This window comes from Entelurus aequoreus, linkage group LG15 (genome assembly GCF_033978785.1).
Source record: "Entelurus aequoreus isolate RoL-2023_Sb linkage group LG15, RoL_Eaeq_v1.1, whole genome shotgun sequence".
NCBI classification, from domain to species: Eukaryota; Metazoa; Chordata; class Actinopteri; order Syngnathiformes; family Syngnathidae; genus Entelurus; species Entelurus aequoreus.
This window is the reverse complement of record NC_084745.1, coordinates 11702900-11730766: the sequence shown is the minus strand read 5'-3', so window position 1 is coordinate 11730766 and position 27867 is coordinate 11702900. Positions and strand designations below refer to the sequence as shown.

The following is a 27867-nucleotide window of genomic DNA, read 5'->3' as shown; positions in this document are numbered from 1 at the left end:
CTGAGATGCCATTTTCTTTACCGTAAAAACTATGATTGTTGTTTTTACAGTGCATTACTGTAAATAGAAAAACGCTGCCACTTATTTCTACAGTAAAATTTTGGCAACTGTTATTTTTACAGTGAAATTCTGGTGAATGAGCTGCCATTTTTTTACCGTAAAATCTAAGGGTGTTGTTTCTACAGTGCATTACTGTAAATTGAAAAACGCTGCCACCTGTATTTATACAAAGAAATTTTGGCAACTGTCACCTTTACAGTAAAACTGGTGTCAAAACTGCCAGTTTTTTTACCGTAAAATCAAAAGCTCTTGTTTTTACAGTGCACTACTGTAAATGAAAAAAAAGCACCACTTATTTTTACAAAACATTTCTGGTGACAGAGATGCCATTTTCTTTACCGTAAAAACTATGATTGTTGTTTTTACAGTGCATTACTGTAAATAGAAAAACACTGCCCCTTATTTCTACAGTAACATTTTGGCAACTGTTATTGTTACAGTGAAATTCTGGCGAATGAGCTGCCATTTTTTTACCGTAAAATCTAAGGTTGTTGTTTCTACAGTGCATTACTGTAAATTGAAAAACGCTGCCACCTGTATTTATACAATGAAATTTTGGCAACTGTCATCTTTACCGTAAAACTGGTGTAAAAAATGCCAAATGTTTTACCGTAAAATCAAAGGCTCTTGTTTTTACAGTGCTTTACTGTAAATGGAAAAAAAGCACCACTTATTTTTACATAACATTTCTGGTGACAGAGATGCCATTTTCTTTACCGTAAAAACTATGATTGTTGTTTTTACAGTGCATTACTGTAAATAGAAAAACACTGCCCCTTATTTCTACAGTAACATTTTGGCAACTGTTATTGTTACAGTGAAATTCTGGCGAATGAGCTGCCATTTTTTTTACCGTAAAATCTAAGGTTGTTGTTTCTACAGAGCATTACTGTAAATAGAAAACAAAGACATTTTGGCCCCTGCTTTTTTACAGTAAAGCTTCCATTTGTTTTACCGTAAAATTGAAGGATCTTGTTTTTACAGTGTAAAAAAGCACCACTTTTTTTTTTTTACAGTACATTTGACTGAGCTGCCATTTGTTTACAGTAAAATTTACGGTTGTTGTTTTTACAGTGCATTACTGTAAATAAAAAAACGCTCCTACTTATTTCTACAGTAAAATTTTGGCAACTGTTATGTCTACAGTAAAACTCTGGCGTCTCAGCTGCCAGTTTGTACCGCAAAATCTCTGGTTGTGGTTTTTACAGTGCATTACTGTAAATGGAAAAAAGACACCACTTATTTATACAGTAATTATTATTATTTTTACTGTAAAATCTACTCTTTATTTTTTGTGTCGGTGACAAGAACGTCATCCTAAATCTCTCCCCTGTTGTTTAAATGACACAAGTTCGATTCCCTGATGAAAGTTTCCAAACTCCGGTAAATGAACATCTTCGAGGAAAGACGACAAAAAGATGTTATTATTGTTAGAAGGAGGCACACCTGTTGTGTAAGCCATAAAAGGCGGCTATGTTGCCAGGTCTTATCATGGCGCTGCTCATGTTCGCACAACATTTGGATGGGGGGGGCAGCAGATGGGCTCACAACAGCGTCGGCGTGTCTTAAAGTTGCGTAATCACAAACTCAAGTCACACCTTTATCCCGCACATTTTCACGCTTTAAAACGCAACAAAATGGACGGCAGCCATGGATACTTTTCACCGGGCAGCTGTCCGCCTTTTCATCATGACGGCGGAGGAATATTTTTTGAAACAACCCCTCCTCCGCCCCCAGGAGTGCGGCCGTTACAGGTCAACGACACGCTGCTTAATTACGGCGCTCTAATAACCTGTCATGGAGGGGGGATTCGAACGTCACACTATATTGTGGCGCCCTAATGACGGCGGGCACATCCGCTGATGAGACGTTTTGGGACAATTACGCTGAAATCTCAGGCCCACACACACACACACACACGCCGGCTGACTGACAGGGGGGTGGGCGCACGTGCACGGGCGCGCACTTGTTGGACCTTGACCCCCGCCGGCTGACATAAAGTAAACACTCTTGCCTTCCGCCGCCGCTTTTACGGCCTCGCTAATCCACATCCAGATATATGCACGCCGTCGTCAATTCTTCTGACACCGGGACCTTTTCATTCTCGCCAGCCGTATTTCATCCCGCCAATCAGGGCCCGGGGGAGGCTGTCGCCGGGCGGACGTGGCGTCGGGTGTCACGGGGTCATTCGGCCACCTTCGGGCGGGGGAGGGGGACAATAATGAGCTATGAGTACAATTATGAGCGGAGTGTGTGTGTGTGTGTGTGTGTGTGTGTGTGTGTGTGTGTGTGTGTGTGTGTGTGTGTGTGTGTGTGTGTGTGTGCAATAGAAGCGCACACACACACAATGCATGGAGTTTATATGTGACATATCATTTTGCTCAATACAATACTGGCATGGAAACAGGAGCTCAGAACTTTTAAAGCGACTAATTTGTACCCAAAAAATTATATTTCACAACATGTTCAATATTTATTATATTTTGGTTCTTTTAAAACATTTTATTCGTCTATATTTTTTTAGGGCATGCCCCAGTTAACGCTCCTCAGTAACCACTAGGGGTCATGACTCTTAAACACACCACTGTCTAATAATAGGGCTGTCAAAAAAAATAAAAAAATAAAAAAATTCTGAATGAATCACAATTCTTATTTGCAACGATTCTTAATTGATTAAAAAAAAAAAAAAAAAAAAAGAAGTGTAATCTGTCCTGTTCAGCTACTCAGGAAATTCATATGTTTGATGTAGATCAGGGGTGTCCAAACTATGGAGACGTTGTGAGCATAATAAGGAATCTCGCCTCAATTCATTTTAAAAGTAAATTTTTCACTGCTACTTTGTCGCCATCTTGAGTTGAGTAATTCAGGCCTATGACTAAATATCGTGCTTTGAATGGCACCAAGCGCAGCATTCACTAATATGACCCGATGCAAACAACCTTCCCTAGTCATGGTGCAAAACAAAAATGGAACCAACAAAAAAAAGTCAACAGACAAGGTCACACATCACACAAAATGACACAATTTGTGGCTATTTTAAAAATGTCCATGCACTATAAAAAAAAATAATTCAGAATGACACCTATTTAAATCCATTACAGAGCATGATGGGGAAAAAACACTCTCTCCACACTTATCAATGTTTGGAGCATTTTAGCTGCTCGATATTTCTGATTCATAACAAACCTTTAAGGAGGTTGTCACAAAAGTAAACAAGGTAGGAGTCAAACTTTCACATACTCTTAATATCCTATTATATTATTCATTAATTATATACCCATTAACTTTGATTCACAGAAATATTATGTATACCATATAGAAGCAATTTTCACTAAACAGTTATTAAAACATTTTATTGTTTATTGCTATTGTTAACGCTAATGCAGCAGAGCAATGAACAATTATATATTATATATTAATATGATCTAAAACGTTAGTTTCAACATTAAAATACAGAAGCGTAGTAAGCCTACGTATTCATGAAAAACAAGGCAGAGGTTTTATTTATCAAGTATATTTAATACTTTTGAACAGTAACACTGTGTTTAATTATAGGAAAATAAAACACTGTACTTTAATCCATTTTTTTTGGGTGTTCCAACTAAATGGAACTCGCGTACACTACAGTTTGAAAATCACTGATATAAAACATAACATATTATATGAAAGTGATAACCCCCCCTAGAGGGGGGGGGGGTATTACCCACATTATTAACCGTGGGTTATTACCCACATATGCGGTCCTCTCCAAGGTTTCTCATAGTCATTCACATCGACGTCCCACTGGGGTGAGTTTTTCCCTGCCCGTATGTGGGCTCTGTACCGAGGATGTCGTTGTGGCTTGTGCAGCCCTTTGAGACACTTGTGATTTAGGGCTATATAAATAAACATTGATTGATAATATAAAATATAAATAAGATATTTTTCCAAATTTGCTTCACAAAAAAATTATGCATTTTTGAATATATTTTTTTAATAAAACAGTTCATAAAACCCATTATTTGGATCCTATTGTTAACCCCAATGCAATAAAGCCATGAAAAGTCATATAATGTACAAACCCCGTTTCCATATGAGTTGGGAAATTGTGTTAGATGTAAATATAAACGGAATACAATGATTTGCAAATAATTTTCAACCTATATTCAGTTGAATATGCTACAAAGACAACATATTTGATGTTCAAACTGATAAACTTTTTTTTTTTGCAAATAATCATTAACTTTAGAATTTGATGCCAGCAACACGTGACAAAGAAGTTGGGAAAGGTGGCAATAAATACTGATAAAGTTGAGGAATGCTCATCAAACACTTATTTGGAACATCCCACAGGTGAACAGGCCAATTGGGAACAGGTGGGTGCCATGATTGGGTATAAAAGTAAGATTCCATGAAATGCTCAGTCATTCACAAACAAGGACGGGGCGAGGGTCACCACTTTGTCAACAAATGCGTGAGCAAATTGTTGAACAGTTTAAGAAAAAACTTTCTCAACCAGCTATTGCAAGGAATTTAGGGATTTCACCATCTACGGTCCGTAATATCATCAAAGGGTTCATAGAATCTGGAGAAATCACTGCACGTAAGCAGCTAAGCCCGTGACCTTCGATCCCTCAGGCTGTACTGCATCAACAAGCGACATCAGTGTGTAAAGGATATCACCACATGGGCTCAGGAACACTTCAGAAACCCACTTTCAGTAACTACAGTTGGTCGCTACATCTGTAAGTGCAAGTTAAAACTCTCCTATGCAAGGCAAAAACCGTTTATCAACAACACCCAGAAACGCCGTCGGCTTTGCTGGGCCTGAGCTCATCTAAGATGGACCGATACAAAGCGGAGAAGTGTTCTGTGGTCTGATGAGTCCACATTTCAAAATGTTTTGGAAACTGTGGACGTCGTGTCCTCCGGAACAAAGAGGAAAAGAACCATCCGGATTGTTATAGGCGCAAAGTTGAAAAGCCAGCATGTGTGATGGTATGGGGGTGTATTAGTGCCCAAGACATGGGTAACTTACACATCTGTGAAGGCGCCATTAATGCTGAAAGGTACATACAGGTTTTGGAGCAACATATGTTGCCACACAAGCAACGTTACCTTGGACGCCCCTGCTTATTTCAGCAAGACAATGCCAAGCCACGTGTTACATCAACGTGGCTTCATAGTAAAAGAGTGCGGGTACTAGACTGGCCTGCCTGTAGTCCAGACCTGTCTCCCATTGAAAATGTGTGGCGCATTATGAAGCCTAAAATAGCACAACGGAGACCCCCGGACTGTTGAACAACTTAAGCTGTACATCAAGCAAGAATGGGAAAGAATTCCACCTGAGAAGCTTCAAAAATGTGTCTCCTTAGTTCCCAAACGTTTACTGAGTGTTGTTAAAAGGAAAGGCCATGTAACACAGTGGTGAACATGCCCTTTCTCAACTACTTTGGCACGTGTTGCAGCCATGAAATTCTAAGTTAATTATTATTTGCAAAAAAAAAATAAAGTTAAGGAGTTTGAACATCAAATATGTTGTCTTTGTAGTGCATTCAATTGAATATGGGTTGAAAAGGATTTGCAAATCATTGTATTCCATTTATATAACAATTTCCCAACTCATATGGAAACAGGGTTTGTATATATGTACATATATATATATGTGTATATATATATATATATATATATATTAGAGATGCACGGATAGGCAATTATTTCATCCGCAACCGCATCACAAAAGTCGTCATCCACCCGCCACCCACCCGTTGTTATATATGTAATATAGACGATGCAAGGCATTCCTGTTAAAGAAAGGAGACTGATCCAATGCAGCAGAGACATTCAATGCATGCCAAAAAATACATAGTTAAATGTTGTTACCCACATACGAAAAATGAGCAGCACTCTTTGAAACAGGCAATTATTCATCAGGCACTGCTGCGGCTGTCACGCCAAATTTCTTCCCCCTACAAAAACCTCCCCCCCCCACATTTACTTCCGTGGTCATTGACAGCGATCGATAGCACTTCGGCTTTGACTGCCCGTTGCTGGAAGGATACTTCATCTTTGACAGCTGCTGGAATCTGAAGAAATCGATTATTGTTTTTTTTTGTACAGGCGCGAAACAGGACAGTCGCGTGCGGGTTAAGGACCCCCGGCAACTTTGTGACTTTATTGGACGCAGCCCCGGAAGTAAATGGGGGGGGGGAAGGCTTTTGTAGGGGGGGAATACATTTGGCGTGACAGCCGCAGCAGTGCCTGATGAATAGTTGCCTGTTTCAAAGAGTGCTGCTCGTTTTTCGTATGTGGGTAACAATATTTAACTATGTATTTTTTTTTTCTGAATTGCTTCAACCGCCACCCGCCCGAATCTATTTAAAATCTATTTTTTTCGTCATGCATCCGCCCGACCCGCGGATTATCCACGGAGTCCGCGGTTGTGTCCGCAAACTGCGCATCTCTAATATATATACACTACCGTTCAAAAGTTTGGGGTCACATTGAAATGTCCTTATTTTTGAAGGAAAAGTACTGTACTTTTCAATGAAGATAACTTTAAACTAGTCTTAACATTGCTAATGTGGTACATGACAATTCTAGCTGCAAATGTCTGGTTTTTGGTGCAATATCTACATAGGTGTATAGAGGCCCATTTCCAGCAACTATCACTCCAGTGTTCTAATGGTACAATGTGTTTGCTCATTGGCTCAGAAGGCTAATTGATGATTAGAAAACCCTTGTGCAATCATGTTCACACATCTGAAAACAGTTTAGCTTGTTACAGAAGCTACAAAACTGACCTTCCTTTGAGCAGATTGAGTTTCTGGAGCATCACATTTGTGGGGTCAATTAAACGCTCAAAATGGCCAGAAAAAGAGAACTTTCATCTGAAACTCGACAGTCTATTCTTGTTCTTAGAAATGAAGGCTATTCCACAAAATTGTTTGGGTGACCCCAAACTTTTGAACGGTAGTGTATATATATGAAGTAAAAATATATTTATATATACACACACACATATATATCATATTATATGATAGTGATTAAAAATTTGTGGCAAAACTGTTTTGTACAGCAATATTTGTTTGCTATAACTTGATTTATTATAGAATTTTTTACATTTTGAAATATTTAAAAAAATAGTTATCCATTTTTGATTTACAAAAAAATCCAAATATTATATAGGAATGTTTTGTTTTTTAATAAAATACATTATTGGGATTCCTATTGTTAAGCATAATGTAGCAAAACGATGAAAAGTTAAGATATTTTAAATTAAATACAAATTCAAATATAAGTAAAAATATACAAAAATATTAAAAAGGTGTATTTTATTGAATGTAATTAAAATAAATGTAATTCCTGTATACTGTAGATAGTATTATATGTGTGAAGAAAGGTTTTGCACAGCAATATCTCTAAGAGCTACATTTCCTTCGCCTTTCAAGCCAATAAAATGTATGATTTTTGAAATCTTTTCAAATGTACTTTCGTCAGGACATGATCAGAATGAATTACCGCTTGATGACAAATATTTCATCACTTTATGGCCGTTATTAAACACGGCCATATTTCTTCGCGGGCGCCAAGGGGACCCGTGATCAAATTGGACGCTCAAACAGTCCGCCCGTGACCTTCCCTCCTGCGGCACGTTGACCCCTCGTATAAAGCGAGGCGTTACATCTCGTTACACAACAACACGGCGGCCGGAAGATAAAGAGGGGTGTCTCAATTAAAGCCCCGTGAAGAGTTACGGCCGCCCTCCCCGCACGTCCTCAAAAGTTATTTGACATAAATTGCCACAGTCACATCATTTCCTGCCGCGCCGCCGCCACAATTTACGGCTGATAGCGCTGACTGGGAGCTGAACCTTGGATAAAAGTGCGGCCTCCTCGCCGCCCTGCGTGCAGATTAGACATGCAAATAGACACAGGTGCAGGCGGGATGCCTGATTGTGTTTTATCTGAGAGAGGGAGCTGGTGCTCTTATGTGCAGTAATATGATTATATGGCGGCATATGACGGCCTCAAGAACATCATTTAATGCACAATGAAGCCCTTTGTATTAACCAGTAAAAACACGCTGACGCTCTCTGATGGTGGTGATGATGATGATGATGATGGTTCTCGCTCAAAGTGCTATCTTATTATATAGCAGATGTGCAGAAATGCATGCTCAGCAACTTTGTTTCCGCCATCTTTTGTCTCTCTCTTGTGGTGTTGAACTAAGATGATTCATATTTCACTGAGGTGGACTCACATCTGCATTCTTTGACTTGTTTATTGATGTAAATTTGGGCGGTCCGAACTTTTTTCGCTGAAAAATCAAAAAAAATGCGGCGGCCATTTGAAAATATATTGAATTTTCTAAACCATTACAGCAGTGTTTTTCAACCTTTTCTGAGGCAAGGGACTTTTTTTTTCATTGAAAAAATTCCGAGGCACACCACCAGCAGAAAACATTTTTAAAAATTAGAGATGTCGGCCGATAAATGCTTTAAAAATGTAATATCGGAAATTATCGGTATCGTTTTTTTTATTATCGGTATCGTTTTTTGTTTTTTTATTAAATCAACATAAAAAACACAAGATACACTTACAATTAGTGCACCAACCCAAAAAACCTCCCTCCCCCATATACACTCATTCACACAAAAGGGTTGTTTCTTTCTGTTATTAATATTCTGGTTCCTACATTATATATCAATATATATCAATACAGTCTGCAAGGGATACAGTCCGTAAGCACACATGATTGTGCGTGCTGCGGGTCCACTAATAGTACTAACCTTTAACAGTTAATTTTACTCATTTTCATTAATTACTAGTTTCTATGTAACTGTTTTTATATTGTTTTACTTCCTTTTTTATTCAAGAAAATGTTTCTAATTTATTTATCCTTATTTTATTTTTTTATTTTTTTAAAAAAAGGACCTTATCTTCACCATACCTGGTTGTCCAAATTAGGCATAATAATGTGTTAATTCCACGACTGTATATATCGGTATCGGTTGATATCGGTATCGGTTGATATCAGTATCGGTAATTAAAGAGTTGGACAATATCGGAATATCGGATATCGGCAAAAAGCCATTATCGGACATCCCTAAAAAAAATGAAACTCAGTAGCTGATATTGACAGTAAAAAGTCGTTCTCGCAATTGTTGGAGATAAATTCAAACCATAACCAAGCATGCATTATAGCAGTGTTTTTCAACCACTGTGCCGCGGCACACTAGTGTGCCGTGAGATACAATCTGGTGTGCCGTGGGAGATTATCTAATTTCCCCTATTTGGGGTAAAAAAATATTATTTGCAGACCAGTAATTCTAGTCTGCAAATGATGTGTTGTTGTTGAGTGTCGGTGCTGTCTAGAGCTCGGCAGAGTAACCGTGTAATACTCTTCCGTATCAGTAGGTGGCGAACGGTAGCTAATTGCTTTGTAGATGTCGGAAACAGCGGGAAGCAGTGTGCAGGTAAAAAGGTATTTAATGCTTAAACAGAAAATAAACAAAAGGTAAGTGCCCCTAAGAAAAGGCATTGAATCTTAGGGAAGGCTATGCAGAACAAAACTAAAACTGAACGGGCTACAAGGTCAACAAAAAACAGAATGCTGGACGACAGCAAAGACTTACTGCGGAGCAAAGACGGCGTCCACAATGTACATCCGAACATGACATGACAATCGACAATGTCCCCACAAACAAGGATAAAAACAAAGTAGATGCGGGAAACATCGCTCAAAGGAAGACATGAAACTGCTACAGGAAAATACCAAAAAAAGAGAAAAAGCCATTAAAATAGGAGCGCAAGACAAGAATTAAAACACTGCACACAGGAAAACAGCAAAAAAAAAGTCTAAATAAGTCAGGGTGTGATGTGACAGGTGGTGACAGTACACCTACTTTGAGACAAGAGCTATATTGATGCATGCTTGGTTATGCTTTAAAGTCATACCCAACAATTGCGACGACGACTTTATACTGTTAACCGAGTTTCGTTTTTTTAATGATTTCTGCTGGTGGTGTGCCTCTGCATTTTTTCAACGCAAAAAATGTGCCTTGGCTCAAAAAAGGTTGAAAAACACTGCATTATAGTATAGCTCTTGTCTCAAAGTAGGTGTACTGCCACCACCTGTCACATGACTTGTTTGGAGGTTTTTTTGCTGTTTTCCTGTGTGTAGTGTTTTAATTCTTGTCTTGCGCTCCTATTTTGGTGGCTATTCCTCTTTTGTTGGTATATTTCTGTATAGAGATAAATGCTTTCAAATGTAATATTAGAAATTATCGGTATCGGTTTCAAAAAGTAAAATGTATGACTTTTTAAAACGCCGCTGTGTACACGGACGTAGGGAGAAGTACAGAGCGCCAATAAACCTTAAAGGCACTGCCTTTGTGTGCCGGCCCAGTCACATAATATCTGCGGCTTTTCACACACACAAGTGAATGCAAGGCATACTTGGTCAACAGCCATGCAGGTCACACTGAGGGTGTCCGTATAAACAACTTTAACACTGTTACAAATATGCGCCACACTGTGAACCCACACCAAACAAGAATGACAAACACATTTCGGGAGAACATCCACACCGTAACACAACATAAACACAACAGAACAAATACCCAGAACCCCTTGCAGCACTAACTCTTAAGGGACGCTACAATATACATCCCCCGCTACCCCCTAACAACACCGCCAACCTCAACCTCCTCATGCTCTCTCAGGGAGAGCATGTCCCAAATTCCAAGCTGCTGTTTTGAGGCATGTTAAAAAAAATAATGCACTTTGTGACTTCAATAATAAATATGGCAGTGCCATGTTGGCATTTTTTCCATAACTTGAGTTGATTTATTTTGGAAAACCTTGTTACATTGTTTAATGCATCCAGCGGGGCATCACAACAAAATTAGGCATAATAATGCGTTAATTCCACAACTGTATATATCGGTATCGGTTGATATCGGAATCGGTAATTAAGAGTTGGACAATATCGGAATATCGGAAATCGGCAAAAAAGCCATTATCGGACATCTCTATTTCTGTAGCACCTGCTTTCTTTTCGCAATCAAGACTATTTAAGTTGTGCGGACGCTATCTTTCTTTGCGGGGACATTGTTGATTGCCATGTCATGTACGGATGTACTTTGTGGACGCCGTCTGCTCCACACGCTGTAAGTCTTTGCGGTCGTCCAGCATTCTGTTTTTGTTTAAGTTGCAGCCAGTTCAGTTTTAGTTTCGTTTTGCATAGCCTTGCCTAAGCTTCAATGGCTTTTCTTAGCGGCACTCGCCTTTTGTTTATTTTTGGTTTAAGCGTTAAGATACATTTTTACCTGCACACTGCCTCCCGCATATTGTGATCACGACAAACCATCCATAAAGCAATTAGCTACTTGCTGCCACCTACTGATATGGAAGAGTATTACACGGTTACTCTGCCGAGCTCTAGACAGCACCGACACATTATTTGCAGATTATAATTACTGGTTTGCAAAAAATATTTGTAACCCAATTGGGTGAAATTACATAATCTCCCACGGCACACCAGACCGTATCTCACGGCACACTGGTGTGCCGCGGCACAGTGGTTGAAAAACACTGCATTACAATATATACAGTACATTTGTTTTAACTAGGGCTGCAACTAACGATTAATTTGATAATCGATTAATCTGTCGATTATTACTTCGATTAATCGATTAATAATCGGATAAAATAGACAAACTACATAGTATGCTGTTTTTTATTGGGAAAAAACAGCATACTGGCACCATACTTATTTTGATTATTGTTTCTCAGCTGTTTGTACATGTTGCAGTTTATAAATAAAGGTTTATAAAAAAATAATAATAATAATACATTTCAAAAATAAATTACAAAAATAAAAAAATTGCCTCTACGCATGCGCATAGCATAGATCCAACGAATCGATGACTAAATTAATCGCCAACTATTTTTATAATCGATTTTAATCAATTTAATCGATTAGTTGTTGCAGCCCTACTTTTAACCTATGAGGATTCCCTCAAGTTTGGTCACGCTCCAACATAAAATTGTTACAAAATAAATCAAATATATATATATACATACACACACACACATATGTAAACATATACACTATATTACCAAAAGTAATTGGCCACCTGCCTTGACTCACATATTAACTTGAAGTGCCATCCCATTCCTAACCCATAGGGTTCGATATGGTGTCGGTCCACCTTTTGCAGCTATTACAGCTTCAACTCTTCTGGGAAGGCTGTCCACAAGGTTGCGGAGTGTGTTTATAGGAATTCCCCACCATTCTTCCAAAAGCGCATTGGTGAGGTCACACACTGATGTTGGTGGAGAAGGCCTGGCTCTCAGTCTCCGTTCTAATTTTATCCTAAGGGTGTTCTATCGGGTTCCGGTCATATATGTATATATATTAGGGTTGTACGGTATACTGGTACTAGTATAGTATCACGGTACTAATGAATCAAAACGGTACTATACTCTGTTTGAAAAGTACCGGTTCGCCATATATTTTTTTTACAGGCATGACGGCGCGTCGTCACTTCGTGACATTGTTGGTTTTACGAGCAGAGGAGCATGTTCGGCAGCGCACAATCACGGAGTACTTACAAGCAGACACGGTGTGGAGACAGAAAAGGGAGAACGGACGCATTTTGGCTTAAAAACTAACAATAAAGGTGAAGTTATAACACTAAAACACCCTCAGGAAGAGGTGCTTTAAAACATGGCTAGCTAGTTAGCGGCTAAAGTCCATCCGCAATCGGCAGTGTTTTAGTTACTTCCAAATCACTAATCTTCAAATAAAGTGAGTTTCTTACAAGAATCATCCCTGCAGGACGAGGAATAGCTAAACATGCTTCTCTACGCACCCTAGGAGGATACAATAGCTCACCGGCGTCACAATGTAAACAAACGCCATGGGTGGCTCTACACCAGACATCCACTGTAATGATACCAAGTACAAGAGTGTATCTAGTCAATACTACTATGATTCCATCAACATTTTTTTATCGTCACAAAATAGTTTTTCTTAATTTTTTCTAATTCATATTATATTCATAAACTCTGGAAATACGTCCCTGGACACATGAGGACTTACATTATGACCATTGTATGATCCTGTGACTACATGGTATCGGATCGATACCTAAATTTGTGGTATCATCCAAAACTAATGTAAAGTATCAAACAACAAAAGAATAAGTGATTATTACATTTGAACAGAAGTGTAGATAGAACATGTTAAAATGGAAAATAAGCAGATATTAACAGTAAATGATTAAGTGGATTAATAATCCATTTTTACAGTTTGTCCTTTATAATTTTGACAAAATAATAGAATAGAAATGACACAATATGTTACTGCATATATATATATACAGTATATATATATATATATATATATATATATATATATATATATATATATATATATATATATATATATATATATATATACAGCCCTTTGAGACACTTGTGATTTAGGGCTATATAAATAAACATTGATTGATTGATTGATATATATATATATATATATATATATATATATATATATATATATATATATATATATATATATATATATATATATATATATATATATATATATATATATATATATATATATTAGGGCTGCAACAACTAATCGATTAAATCGATTAAAATCGATTATAAAAATAGTTGCCGATTAATTTAGTCATCGATTTGTTGGATCTATGCTATGCGCAGAGGCTTTTTAAAAAAAATAAAAAATTTTTTTTTTTTTTTTTTTTTTAAATAAACCTTTATTTATAAACTGCAACATGTACAAACAGCTGAGAAACAATAATCAAAATAAGTATGGTGCCAGTATGCTGTTTTTTTTCAATAAAATACTGGAAAGGATAGAAATGTAGTTTGTCTCTTTTATCCGATTATTAATCGATAATCGAAGTAATAATCGACAGATTAATCGATTATCAAATTAATCGTTAGTTGCAGCCCTAATATATATATATATATATATATGTATATATATATATATATTCTGTATGTATTTATGTGTGTGTGTGCATACATATATTCAACGCATACATTCAACTTCAGATCCATCCATCAATTGTAAGTTTTTATTATTTTTAATGGGTTTTTTTTATTTGTTCGTCCTATGCCCTTTTTGTCAAAGATAACTTTGTTTTTTTATATGCCCAACACACAAATAATGCAATATTTTGAACCCCCCCCCCAAAAATACTTCAAAGTGAAATACTTGATGTGAAGTAATTGGAGCCTTAAGTAGGTCAATAATTCATACCAACATTGATTTTAATTCACTATTACTTTTTGAGAAATGGCAGATTAAAAAATTAATAAAATCCCACTAAAATGAGTGGGGGTCCAAACGGGCCCCCACTCAAAAGTTGTGAAAAATAAGTCATACATTTTCTTTGTACTTTCAACGCTTAAATCTCTAGATTACCTTCAAAATATATCAATCAATTATGGTTTCTATTATTTTATTCATTCATCCATCCATTTTCTACCGCTTGTCCCTCTCGGGGTCGCGCTTCTGAAGGTAGAAAAGCGCTATTATTTTATTATGTTTATTAATTTGTTTGTTTGAGCGCTATTATTTTATTATGTTTATTAATTTGTTTGTTTGATGCCCTTTTAGTAAAAAAAAAAATTGTTTTTATGGCAAAAACACAAAATATACAATATATATTTTCCCCTCCAAAATGTTCAAAGTGGAATATTTGATGTCAAGTAATTGTAATCTTAAATATGTCAATAATTCATAATATTGATTGTAATTCAATATTATTTTTTGAACATTGACAGTTTAAAAAAAAAAGTTCCACTAAAATTCTAAGGGTTGAAAATAAGTCACACATGTTTTATTTTTTATTTTAACATTTGTAAATCAACTTCAGATCTATCCATCCATTTTTATTATTTTGTTATGTTTTTCATTAGTCGTAAGCCTTTTTTGACCTTCATGATGCTTCCTGCTAAAAGTTCCAAAGCAAGCTTGTGATGATTCTGCGATCAAAGGTGTGGTCAATAATTCCTAACATTGACTTTAATTCAATATTATTTATTGAACATTGACAGTTAAAAAAAAAAAAGTTCCACTAAAATTCTAAGGGTTAAAAATAAGTGATACATTTTTTATTTTCCATCCATCCATTTTCTACCGCTTGTCCCGTTCGGGGTTCCGGGGGGTGCTGGAGCCTATCACAGCTGCATTCAGGCGGAAGGCGGGGTACACCCTGGACAAGTCGCCACCTTATAATTTTTTACTTTAACATTTGTAAATCAACTTCAGATCTATCCATCCATTTGTATTATTGTGTTATGCTTTTCATTAATGTTAATTTGACCTGCTGTTGTACTCTGTCTCAAAGTGTTAACATGTGCTCAATGTCTCCTTACCATTATTGCTATGTTGTCTATTACCATTGTTGGTATATTCATTATTCCTACATTGTTGATACAAATTATTGTTACAGTGTAATAATTATTGTTACCTGTGGTAATGCCACTATGATACAACATCTGTATATGATACAACATCTGTATTATAATCCTTGAACAAAGTAAGAGTGAAACTCATGTGAATAATCACTGAATGGAGAACTGGGGGTGGGATTAAATAAATTATCTTCTTCCCACTCCCTTTCAGGCAAAACTGGACAATCATGCATTTCATACTGTACATTACCTTTTGCACTATATTAATTTATATCATTAAGTGTTGTCAACTTTGTACTTTTTTATGTCATTGCCTGAAATAAATAAATAAATAAATGGAAAAAAAAAGATAAATTAATGAGTGTTAAGCCTTTTTTGTCCAAAAATACATTTTTTTATATGGCAAACAGTAAATATGCAATATTTTTTCCCCAAAATGTTTTGAAAGTGGAATATTTGATGTGAAGTCATTGGAGCGTTGAATATGTCGATAATTCATAACAACATTGATTTTGATTCATTATTTTTTTTGGAGCAATGACAGCTTTAAAGAGTTATCGAGCAACTTTTTCCTCGTTACACGTCACCTGTTTGCTCTTTTAGTCCACTATTTTATGTTTGTTGTTTTTGTTTTGTTCTCCCACACAAATGAAACATTTACTTGTTGTCACCCACCAGGAAGTAGACAGACCCCCGACCCCCTCTGTGCAGGAAGTGATGTCGCCCTAGTCGTCTTGGCACCACATCTCTACTCTCCAGAGGTTCCCCAGTGGCCCCGGGGCTTACAGCTGAGCCTCGGCTTCCGCCGCCTGCCCACCAGCAGCACCAGGCCTGGGGGGTGGGGGGAGAGATGGTGACCACAGGATTGCCCCTAGGGCGCTTCCTTGTTAATGCAGCCGTGAAGAAAACTGAAAAATTAAATAAATATTATTTTTGATGTATACCAGTGCAGTTGAAGAGAATGTTTACATATGCTTACATGTATCAACAAGCCATTATGAAAAAAATACATATTATTATTAATAGTAATAATACTGTATGTTAAACGTGCATATATTGACGTAGTACCTTGACTGACCTGTAGGAGGCAGCAATGAGTCAACCAGCAACATGTTAGCTTATTTGCTAACTTTATTACCGTGGCGACTTCTCCCCAACTCTTTTATTTGTCCTTCCAATCCTTACAAGACCCGAAAGAGACGTTGTGTGCGTCATCATATCTTTGCTGCAACTCGACAAATCCGTCTTTCGAGTCTGTCTAACTTTGAACTTGGCGCTGTTGTTCGACGCCATTGCATATTTTGTGAAGCTTCCGGTTTCCAACTCAGCTCGCTTCCTGATTGGTTACTGCTAAGTCACACGTGACACCATTACGGAAGTCCGTGTGGTACTTTTGGAGATATATTTATGTATTTTGAATCCTTTATTCGACACCTTGGATTAAACAAATAAATACTGTAAGCCACATTTATATACATTAAAAAAACAACAACTCGTATTGATGAAAACAGGTAACGTATTGACTCAGTAGAGTGGGCTCTGTATTGACTGAGCCAAGCCTGCACCCTGCTGGCCATAAGAAGAACTGTCTATATAATACGCTACTGGTAAAACATAAAAAAAATACATTTTGCGAGAGGTTCAAATCGCCCAATAGAGAGTACTTATATTCATCTGCAAACTGTTTGATTTTAGTACATACATTAGGTGTGTATTGCACATTGAGTGGTTTTATAAGTACTTTAATGTCTAAATTTTGCATGCGTATGTAACGTGTCGCCCTCTAGCGGTTGAAACGTTTCAAAACAATATGGTGCGTTCGCGTGTTCCGGGAAAATACCAATTACGATACAATACAACACAATTAAGAACGTTCGTGTTGTCTTCATATTGTTGACACACAAAAGAACATGTTGACACAACTCAACTTTACAAGATATATTTATGAAGTAATCAATATGTGAATCAATTCCAGCTAATAAATACTGCAAGCCCCATTGATGTATCAACATTGAAACAGTTGACAGTATTGACTAAGCCAAGCCTGACCCCTGCTGGCCTTAGGAAGAACTGTAACATCTAAAACTACATAAAACGCTGGTGGTAACACATGAAAAATATTTGATTTCTCCAAAAGAACGATTTTCACGTTTTTTAGAATATAAATCATGTGTATACAGTTAGTACTCGTAGTTGTTTTATAAGTCATGTCTAAATTTAGCACGCTTATGTATTGCATATGTAACGTGTCGCCCTCTAGGGGCTGAAACGCGTCAATACAATATGGTGCGTTTGAGTGTTCTGGGAAAATACCCTAAACTCGTTTCTGAAAATAAATGCCTTTTTGGTTCACTTGTTTTCTTTTATTTACTCAACATGTTGATTTGAGTGTTCGTTTTTTTAGTTGACACATTGTGAAAATAATAACCAGTACAATGTTTCATAACTTTGATGTTCACATAAACGCGCACCCCTGAACGCCTCATGATGTATTACGGAACCACGCTCTGAGCAGCAGTCCGACTCTTTACCGATGACAAGCGGGCAAAGGTAAAAACACCAGTTTGACGTTTTTTTTTTTTTAAAAAGTCATTATTTGTGGTGAATTATCAACGTTAACTCTTTATAAGTGTGCTAGGGTGTGCTGCAATGCGAGCGGGCTCCCCGAGAAGCTCCTTGTTGTCTAATGTTAGCTAACAGCTAGCCTCAAGGTTGTACATGAGGAGCAATGGAGGGAGTGTAATGTTGTTTGTTTGTTTTCAAAAAGCTTAACGTGTCAAATTAAACATCATGTGGTTACATTATATTTCGGACATTATACATGTCCGAAAAGGAGAAGCAGAAGGAAAGTACTTCTCTTAAAAGTTAAAGTAGCACTGATAGTCACACACACACACTAGTATCATACTACTGCAACTAACGATTAATTTGATAATCGATTATTACTTCGATTAATAATAGGATAAAAGAGACAAACTACATCTATATCCTTTCCAGTATTTTATTGGGGGGGAAAAACACCATAATGGCACCATACTTATTTTGACTATTGTTTCTCAGCTGTTTGTACACGTTGCAGTTTATAAATAAAGGTTTATATATATAAAAAAAATAATGTGCATAGCATAGATCCAACGAATCTATGACTAAATTAATCGCCAACTATTTTTTATAATCGATTTTAATCAATTAGTTGTTGCAGCCCTACTAGTATGGTGAAATTATCATCTGCATTTGACCCATCCCCTTGTTCCACCCCCTGGGAGGTGTGGGGAGCAGTGAGCAGCATCGGTGGCTGCGCCCGGGAATCATTTTGGTGATTAAACCCCCAATTCCAACCCTTGATTAGGGCATACTTGCCAGCCTTGAGACCTACGGGAGATGGGGGGGGGTATATATTTTCAAGTTTTTCTTTTACATATATATATATATATATATATAATCCGTTCATGAATGAGTATATCCGTTCGGCCACCGTGTTCAACGGAGAAGTCTGATCTACAAAATGTGCAGGCAGCTTACCCCTTCCCCTTCGAGCTGTCCTGGATGAACTGAAATAATTTTTTTCCAACATTTTGGAACGTGCAAGCGTACTTCTTCTTACTCGTCGTCGCCATGTCTCTTCTTCGTTCTTCAGCTTCGTCTCTGTTATGTTTTTGGACATTACTACTTGCCATAGTTTTGAAGCAATGCATGATGGGAATCCGGATGTTGTGTGTCAGTGTATTAACGTGCCGGCTGGAATAAACGCACGCTGAGAAATAGCTCCGTGCCTGCCTACTTTATGGGTTATAGATACATCTATGTATAACGGAGACATATATAATAGTCTCCTTTTCAGGTGAGAGAGGACGCTAAAGGCAGTGCCTTTAAAGCACGCCCCCAATATTGTTGTCCGGGTGGAAATCGGGAGAAATTCGGGAAAATGGTTGCCCCGGGAGATTTTCGGGAGGGGCACTGATACTCGGGAGTCTCCCGGGAAAATCGGGAGGGTTGGCAAGTATGGATAAGGGATGATGTTCGAAAACCGGTATGCTTCGATAAGAAAAGAACCGATTCCATGGATTCGAATCCCTTTTTGAGAACCGGTTCCCGTTATCGAAGCCACTATACCGTATTTTCGCGACCATAGGGCGCACCGTATTAAAAGGTGCCGTGTGAGTTTCGGGTGCTATTTCTGTATTTATCGCATTAATAAGGCGCAGCGTATTTTTGGACGCAGGCAAGGTTAAACTAGTGCTGGGCGATAGGGCCTTTTATTAATATCTCAATATTTTTAGGCCATGTCACGATACACGATATATATCTCCATATTTTGCCTTAGCCTTGAATGAACACTTGATGCATATAATCACAGCAGTATGATGATTCTATGTGTCTACATTAAAACATTCTTATTCATACTGCATTAATACATGCTCATTTTAAAACTTTCATGCAGAGAGGGAAACCACAACTAAGTCAATTTACCAAAACTGTATTTATTAGACAGTTATTAAGCAGTGGCACAAGCATTCATGTCATTTCCAAAACAGAACGTGCAAGATTGTCAGACATTTTTAAACAAGCTATTAGTGCACTTTTGTGCATGATGTCACTAAGATGACTTATCAAAACAACACTAAATTAAAGTGTACATTTGTACAGAACGCCACTACAATAGTTTAAAACAAATAAAGTGCACTTTTGTGCATGATGTCACACAAGATATTTCGATAACTGTCAAATAAAAATGAGCTGTATAATAGTAAATCAAATAGTGTATGTCCTTCGCTATGTGATAGGTTCCTGCGGACGTTATCTCCTTCTGTTGTTGACTAGTTTTTCCATACGGTGTTGATCTGGAAATGGTTGCTTCGGCATTTTGTTGGTGTGGCACCGAACGGAGATGTTGACATGCAGAGTTTCAAGCACTCCCCATTCTCTCTAGCAGGTGACTTTTCAAATGATGCTACATTAGCAGTGCTGCTACTTTTTGTAGCAACGCTTTTGCCGCATAAATGTTGAACATACTGCCGCTTAAAGCCAAACCACCGCCAGACGATGGATCCCGTGCTGTTTTTCTTGGGAATTCATTCTTCCTCCATTTGTTACCAGATTCGCACCTTCTCTCTCTCTCGTATTGCCACCCGCACCGTTAGCATCACAGCTAACTTTACCATGTCGCTACCTCTCTGCTCCGCGGGAGCGTGTGACGTTGCACACGTGACGTGTGTAAGAAGGTGCGCTTGTTTTTTTTAGTCTCTGTGAGAAGGAGAGACAAGAAAGAGTGAGCAAAGCATGTAGTGTAATGCCCGCAGCTAAAAGCAACTGCGTCAGAACGTATACTCGAATATCACAATATAGTCATTTTCTATATCACACAGAGACAAACTGGAGGCGGGCCTTTAGCGTCCTCTCTCACCTGAAACCTTCACCCTTTAACGTCCGCATGCTGTCCTCGGTCACGTTCGTCTTTCCTCCATTTAAACAGCGTGCCAGCCCAGTCACATAACATCTACGGCTCTTGGAACTCAGTGCACGCACAACAACCTATCTAGATTTGATAAGAGATTTAATAAGGAATCGGTTCGATAAGAGCATTTGATAATGGCATCGACATCGATAATTTCTTAACGAATGCTTGATGCCGAGTGCCAAGCAGGGAGGTGATGTGTCCCATTTTTATAGTCTTTGGTGTGATTTGGCCGGGGTTTGAACTCACGACCTACCGATCTCAGGGCGGACACTCTAATATACAGTATGCAGTGTTTCCCATAAACCGCCAAGATACATGTGGCGGTGGGGGCGTGGCTATGGGCGTGGTCACTATTACATCATCGATTAATTTGCATAATTTACTACAATGATTTGAATTTCTCTAAAAAGGCTCAAAAAATGTATACTTACTAATTAATAATAACAGTTTGGTTTTAAACGTCCATCCATCCATTTTACAATATAATTACAACACTTTATGTACATATTTATATACATATTTGAACAATAAGTTTTTCACTGAAATATATTTATTAATTGTGGTTCTTACAAAAAATATATCTTATAAAAATATAAAAGCTAAAATGTCTCTTAAAGCTCTGCCCCTTTAATTAGTGCATACTAAATAATTTAACTTTAGCCTACTACTACAACCATATTATTTACCAGCAACATAAAGTGAAACAGAGGCAGAGGTGTCCTGCCACAGTCAGTAACAAATAAACAGAAAACAGTAGTGGTGGTAGATAGACAAAGCTTCATCAAACATCTGACCCACTGAACAAAGAGCTCCAAAAATCTTGATCCTACACTTCTCTTTTGTAAAGTAAATCTGAACAGCCTATATGGGCATCTACATTAACTATATGATTTGCCTGAGAAGCTGTACTGAACCAAAAAAAATAATTTTTTTTAAAATCTATTTGTGGCGGCCTTAATTCTTTCGTGGCGGGCCGCCACAAATAAATGAATGTGTGGGAAACACTGGTATGTCCGAAAAGGTGTAGGAAGAAGCAGACGGAAATGACTTATCTTGTTATTGTACCTCAGAAGCTCCTCAGGTGACATGTTTGTCCAACTTTGACGTTTTCTGTGGCTCAGGTGAGGATGGCATTGAAGCTGTTCCAGAGACTCCCCCCCGTCCTGCAGTACGGACCCAGCAGGCTCCTGGTGGTGTGTCCGGCCTGCGTGTGCACCTCGTCGGGCCGCTGCATCCTCACACAGGGCTGCAGGAGGCTCTGGCGGTCTGCGAGGAGCCTGACCACCATCGCCAGAGAGCCGTCCTTCGTGGCCGGCAGCTTGGCGGAACTACGCAGAGACTCCGTCCCCCGGTTTTGCCTGACCCCGCTCCACGGCCCCGCAGCCGAGGAGGAGCGGGATTTCCGCCAGCTCTTGAGTTCTTGCTCGTCTTTGGGGAAGGTGTTGAAGCTGGTCCGCTCGGCCGAGACGATGTCTGACGGCATGGCGGCGGCCGTCCTCCATCGCGTGGCCGACCTGGAGCGGGAGGGCCACGCCCTCAGGGACCCTTCGGTGCTGGAGGACGATGCCATCAGGGCGCTGTGCTTCCAGCTGGAGTGGGACTCGCGCAGGTTGAGCGATTCGGGCCTGTTGGCGGCCCTGCTGGCCGGCACGCGTCTCTTCTTGGACCCAAGCAGCACCCTGATGGTGCGGCTGGTGACGGAGAGCCAGGAGAGGCTGAACCGAGGCGGAATGAGCGTGGGCCAGCTGTGCACCCTGGGCCAGGCGGTGCACGCTATGAAGGGTCCAGTTGGTAGTGTGATGCTGGAGGAGGTGATGGAGCACATCCGGAAGCAGGAACCCTCCAAGTGGAGCCTTGCTGAACTTGTGGCTGTGTATGGACTTTTGGGAGGAGGCGTGGCTAGAAACAGGCGCTACCAAGACCTCCTGAATGCCATGCACGCGCACGCCGTGACGGCCGCCTCCTCCATGGATAAGGTGGCTGTCAGCGGGGTGCTGGGTTCCCTGATGGCCTTGAACCAAACCAAGGTGATGCCTCTGGTCATCGCCCTGTGCAAGCAGGCCGTCCGCCACGTGCCTCACTTCTCCGACGAGGAGATGGCGGCGGTCCTCGCCGCGCTCATGCACTACGGCCACAGCGACCGCTACTTCGTGGAAGCCATGGAGAGACGCGCGCCCGACTTGGCCTTCACGGCCCACCCGGAGACGGTCACCAAGGTGATGCAGTTCTTCGGCCGGAGGAACATTTTGTCCCCGCAGGTGCTGGACGCCGTGGCCGAGAGTTTTGTGTACCGGGCGGACGCCTACAGCACCGACCAGGTGGCCTTGCAGATCGTGCCTTTCGGCAAGCTGGGCTACCTGCCACCCAACGCCGTCGAGCTCTTCCGGAAGGTGGAGGCCGTCCTGCACACACGTTTCTCCCAGTTCCAGCCTCACATGCTGATCAGACTGCTGCACTCCTGCATCCTGGTGGAGAGGTTCCCCATCAACTTCGTGGCCAAGATCTTCTCCGAGTTCTTCCTGCAGCAGCTGCAAGGTAACGCCCGGGGAACGTGGAGGGTCGGAACTTGGGAGGCTGACCACGGTGTTTGTCTTGCAGAGGAAGGCAGCGGCAGAGATCACAAAGTCCTGGCGCAGCTGACTCAGCTCGACATGACCGTCAAGTTGGAGTGTCTCTTCTATAAGGTGAGCTTGCAGTCGAAATATCAAACAATTGTCCTTGAATTCATTGTAGTACGGAAAAGGAATAGCATTAAATTCAAGTTTGATTAAAGTAGTAGGAAAAATTGTTCCACATAAAAAAATGTGTTATGGTGTCTTTAAAAAAAGTATGCAGACACTGAGCAAAGTTCTCCAGGCTGAAAAAGTCAGCAAGTTAACATAATACTTTACTATACTGTATATTATCTTTAAATTATTTGTATATTTATTATGGATAAAGATTGTGCATGTTTTATTTTTTAAGATGGTAATGTTTAAAACATTTAAGTTGTTTTTTTCTTGCCACAATTATGGGTATATAGATTTATTGTAAATGTTTGTTTAAACAAGATAGCTAATTTTGAATTAACTAAAGTAGTCGTGTATTTTTTAAATTATTTTCATGATGGTCAATTATTTGTTGTGCTAATGATCATGTTTAATTAATGTGATTCTTTAGAAATGGTAGGGTACAATTTTATAAATAAATATTTTACGATTGGGAAATTAAGGCTTTCTTTAGTGTCTTCTGCCACGCAAATAAGTGGTGTCCAAAGGCGGCCCCCCAACTCATTTTCTAACAGTCTGCAGCACATTGTAAAAATACTTTTCAAAAACATAAAAAAGTGAAATAAAAGAGCAAAAGTAACAAGAACAAGTTGCAATGTTGACTAATAACACATAGCTGCCATGCAGGCTGTTTCTACTTGAATACTGTCATTGCTCCAAAAATAATAATGAATTAAAATCAATGTTTATATGAATTATTGACACATTCAAGGCTCCAATTACTTCACATCAAAAATGATACTTGGTAATATTTTGGGGGGTGGGGGGGGTTTAGCATATTTTGTGTTATAAATAAATAATATAAATAAATGATAAAAACTTAATATAAACAGATATGAAGTTGAACTAGAGATTTAAGCATTGAAAGTAAAAATAAATAAAAAAACACTAATATGTGGCCCCTTTGAATACCTAAGAATTGTAGTGGCATTTTTTTAACTCAGTGCTCAAAAAATAATAATGAATTAAAAAAAAACTGTTATTAATTATTATTGACTTATTTAAGGCTCTAATTATTTCACATTGACATATTTTTAGGGGGAAACTGTTGCATAATTTGTTTTTTTGCCATCAATTTTCTTCAAAAAAGCCACCCTTTGCTCTGATTACTGCTTTGCACACTCTTGGCATTCTCTCGATGAGTTTCAAGAGGTAGTCTCCTGAAATTATTTTCACTTCACAGGTGTCATAGTTTTGATGCCTTCAGTGACAATCTACAATGTAAATAGTCATGAAAATAAAGAAAACGCATTGAATAAGGAGAAGGTGTGTCCAAACTTTTGGCCTATTAAAAAATATATAGTAACAATTTAAAAATGTAATCAAAATGGCCCCCGCATGCTATGATAATTCAATGTGTGGCCCTCTCCTGATGGAAATCATTCACGCTGGTTAACAATGAGACTGTCCTCCCCAGGGTCCCCATCTTTGTCCCAAATACAGTGTCAAGTCCTACCTGGTGGCGGGCTCCACGGTGGAGACGCCGGTGAACATGCACTTGTACAACTCTGTGAAAAGTGGTCTGGTGGACCTGCTGGGGGATCGCTCCTACTTTGGCTCCGAAGTGCTGACGCCGTACCGCTACACGCTGGGTAACGTAGTCGAGCAAACCTTTTCAAAATGTCCCCCACGCTGAGTGTCTGACGTTCTTAGACGTGGAGCTGAAGCTGGATGATGAAGGCTACGTGCTGCCTGCCAGTCACAACAACATGGCCAAGAGGTAAAAGTCAAACATGACAGTCTTACCAGATCCAGTAGACGAGACGTGTGTGTGGTGGCAGGATCGCCGTGTGCATCGATGGACAGAGCAGGTTCACCAAGAACACCAGACAGCTTCTCGGGAAGGAGACCATCAAGCAGCGTCACCTGAGGCTGCTGGGATATGAAGTTGTCCAGGTAGGCCTTTGTCCACCCTCAAGTAGTGCCAATATGTTGCCAAGGGAATGACTCTTAATTTGACGCTGCAGATCCCCTTCTATGAGTTTGAGCACCTGAACAGCAACACCGCCCGTGTGGATTACCTCCACCAGAAGATCTTCCCCCACAGCTACAGACTGAGCTGGTGATGTCACATCTTTTTTTTTTTTAACCAGGAACTGCAAATACATGCTGGAGGTTATTTGCAATAAACTCCACTGTGACACACGGGGATTGTTTGGAAAAATACAATTTATTGACTTCTGCAGATGATTAGAGTCACCTCCCATTTTGCACAGGAATATAAAGATCAGGGGTGTCCACATGCTTTCCAATGCAAGTTTACATTTTGTACATTGAAGATGCTGAAACAATATATGCTAGGCTAGCAGAGCAAAACATCCACGGTAGCTTTGTGTTATCTAATAAAGTAATGAGTTAACTCATGAGATTAATCACAACTAGGGTTGCAAAGGGGTGGAAAGTTTCTGGGAAATTTCCGGAAATTTACCACGGGAAGTCAAGCTCGGGAAGTTTGGAAATATTGACCATTTTTTGATTATTCAAAGTTGGACACCGTCCATGGGAATATATGGGAATTACAATAATGATATATTATTGGGCACTTGTCTATATGCTGCTGCATCTTTGTGGCATTTTTGACGTACCGTATTTTTCGGACTATAAGTCGCAGTTTTTTTCATAGTTTGGCCGGGGGTGCGACTTATACTCAGGAGCGACTTATGTGTGAAATTATTAACACATTACCGTAAAATATCAAATAATATTATTTAGCTCATTCACGTAAGAGACTAGACGTATAAGATTTCATGGGATTTAGCGATTAGGAGTGACAGATTGTTTGGTAAACGTATAGCATGTTCTATATGTTATAGTTATTTGAATGACTCTTACCATAATATGTTATGTTAACATACCAGGCACGTTGTCAGTTGGTTATTTATGCGTCATAACGTACAGTTATTCAGCCTGTTGTTCACTATTCTTTATTTATTTTAAATTGCCTTTCAAAAGTATATTCTTGGTGTTGGGTTTTATCAAATACATTTCCCCAAAAAATACGACTTACCGGTATATGTTTTTGTCCTTCTTTATTATGCATTTTCGGCTGGTGCGACTTATACTACGAAGCGACTTATACTCCGAAAAACACGGTAGCTCTTTGCACAGTATTTGCAAATATACACAGCCTTTCCACCTACATTGGTTGGAGTGACATGTCTCCACACATCAGATGGTGTACGCGGCATTATTCTGTTTGTATTTATTTATTCTTGTAAAACACTAATGCAATGCCACACACATATATAAATGGTCAGCTAAACAATTGGAGTAGTCTTTAAAAATATGTCACTGATGGACAAATGAAAATACATAGGCTAGATGAATAAATGAACAGTCAATCAGCATGCTAAATCAAACTATAACCTACATTCTTGAATGACAACAGAATGGCTAGCAGAACAGAAGGCAGAAAAAACTACACATTTTGATTTAGTATTTGCTAGTTGAACTTTACAGATAAAAAAAAGAGGTAAATTCGGATTGCTAACGTTGTTAGCATAAATGAATGGGATTTAACATAGAGGAAATTAGCATCACGGCTAACAGAGAAATATTTTCGGTTCATTACGAGACTGTGGTGGTACATAAACCTAGCTAGCTAGAGATATTGGCCCCAAAATCATTTAACAAGTACAGGAACAGCTAGCTAGCTTGAGTGGAAGTCTGCTGGAGTAGTCCACAGTAACAAGCAATTACACCTCTATCAAATATATTTACCCCAGAAATATCAAAACTTACCTGACTGGATGAAGTCCTTGGGCTCAAATACTTGTGTGGCCTCAATAGCCCTGCTGTAGTGTGTAGCAGGCTGGGAATTATCTGTGCATGTGATGGAGGAATGCACAGTGCGGGGTTGAAATGCTACTGAATTTGCATTAAATCAGGTTGTAAAAACCATGCTGCAAGATCTAGCATGTTGCATTCAATGTTTATTCCCATTAATTCCCATATATTCCTGTTAATTCCCATGGAAAGTTTCCAACTTTGAATATTCCCAGAATTTTGCAACCCCAATCACAACAAATATTGCATTAATCACGTATATATGCAGATTAATCAATCTATTCTAACAATAAAATTGCACTTATGACCAAACATTAGGGTCTTTTTTTAAATTAAGTTAATTGCAAAATTT

At 38.9% G+C, this 27867-nt stretch overlaps 1 protein-coding gene across 1 annotated transcript; it reads left to right on the top strand.

Annotated features, from left to right (window-relative positions):
* The first annotated feature begins 17961 nt into the window (after positions 1-17961).
* fastkd3 (FAST kinase domains 3) lies at positions 17962-27103 on the top strand. The gene is made up of 7 exons (XM_062020862.1): positions 17962-18053; positions 22083-23496; positions 23560-23645; positions 25147-25321; positions 25383-25449; positions 25511-25625; positions 25697-27103. Exons 2-7 carry the CDS (start codon positions 22089-22091, stop codon positions 25793-25795), a joined length of 1950 nt encoding a protein of 649 aa, XP_061876846.1. The 5' UTR covers positions 17962-18053; positions 22083-22088; the 3' UTR covers positions 25796-27103.
* The last annotated feature ends 764 nt before the right edge of the window (positions 27104-27867 follow it).

Coding starts and splice junctions, on each gene's coding strand:
- fastkd3 (XM_062020862.1), top strand. CDS start 22,089: ATGGCATTGAAGCTGTTCCAGAGACTCCCCCCCGTCCTGCAGTACGGA. Junction 23,497..23,559: donor CTTCCTGCAGCAGCTGCAAG/GTAACGCCCGGG, acceptor TTTGTCTTGCAG/AGGAAGGCAGCGGCAGAGAT. Junction 25,450..25,510: donor CACAACAACATGGCCAAGAG/GTAAAAGTCAAA, acceptor GTGTGGTGGCAG/GATCGCCGTGTGCATCGATG.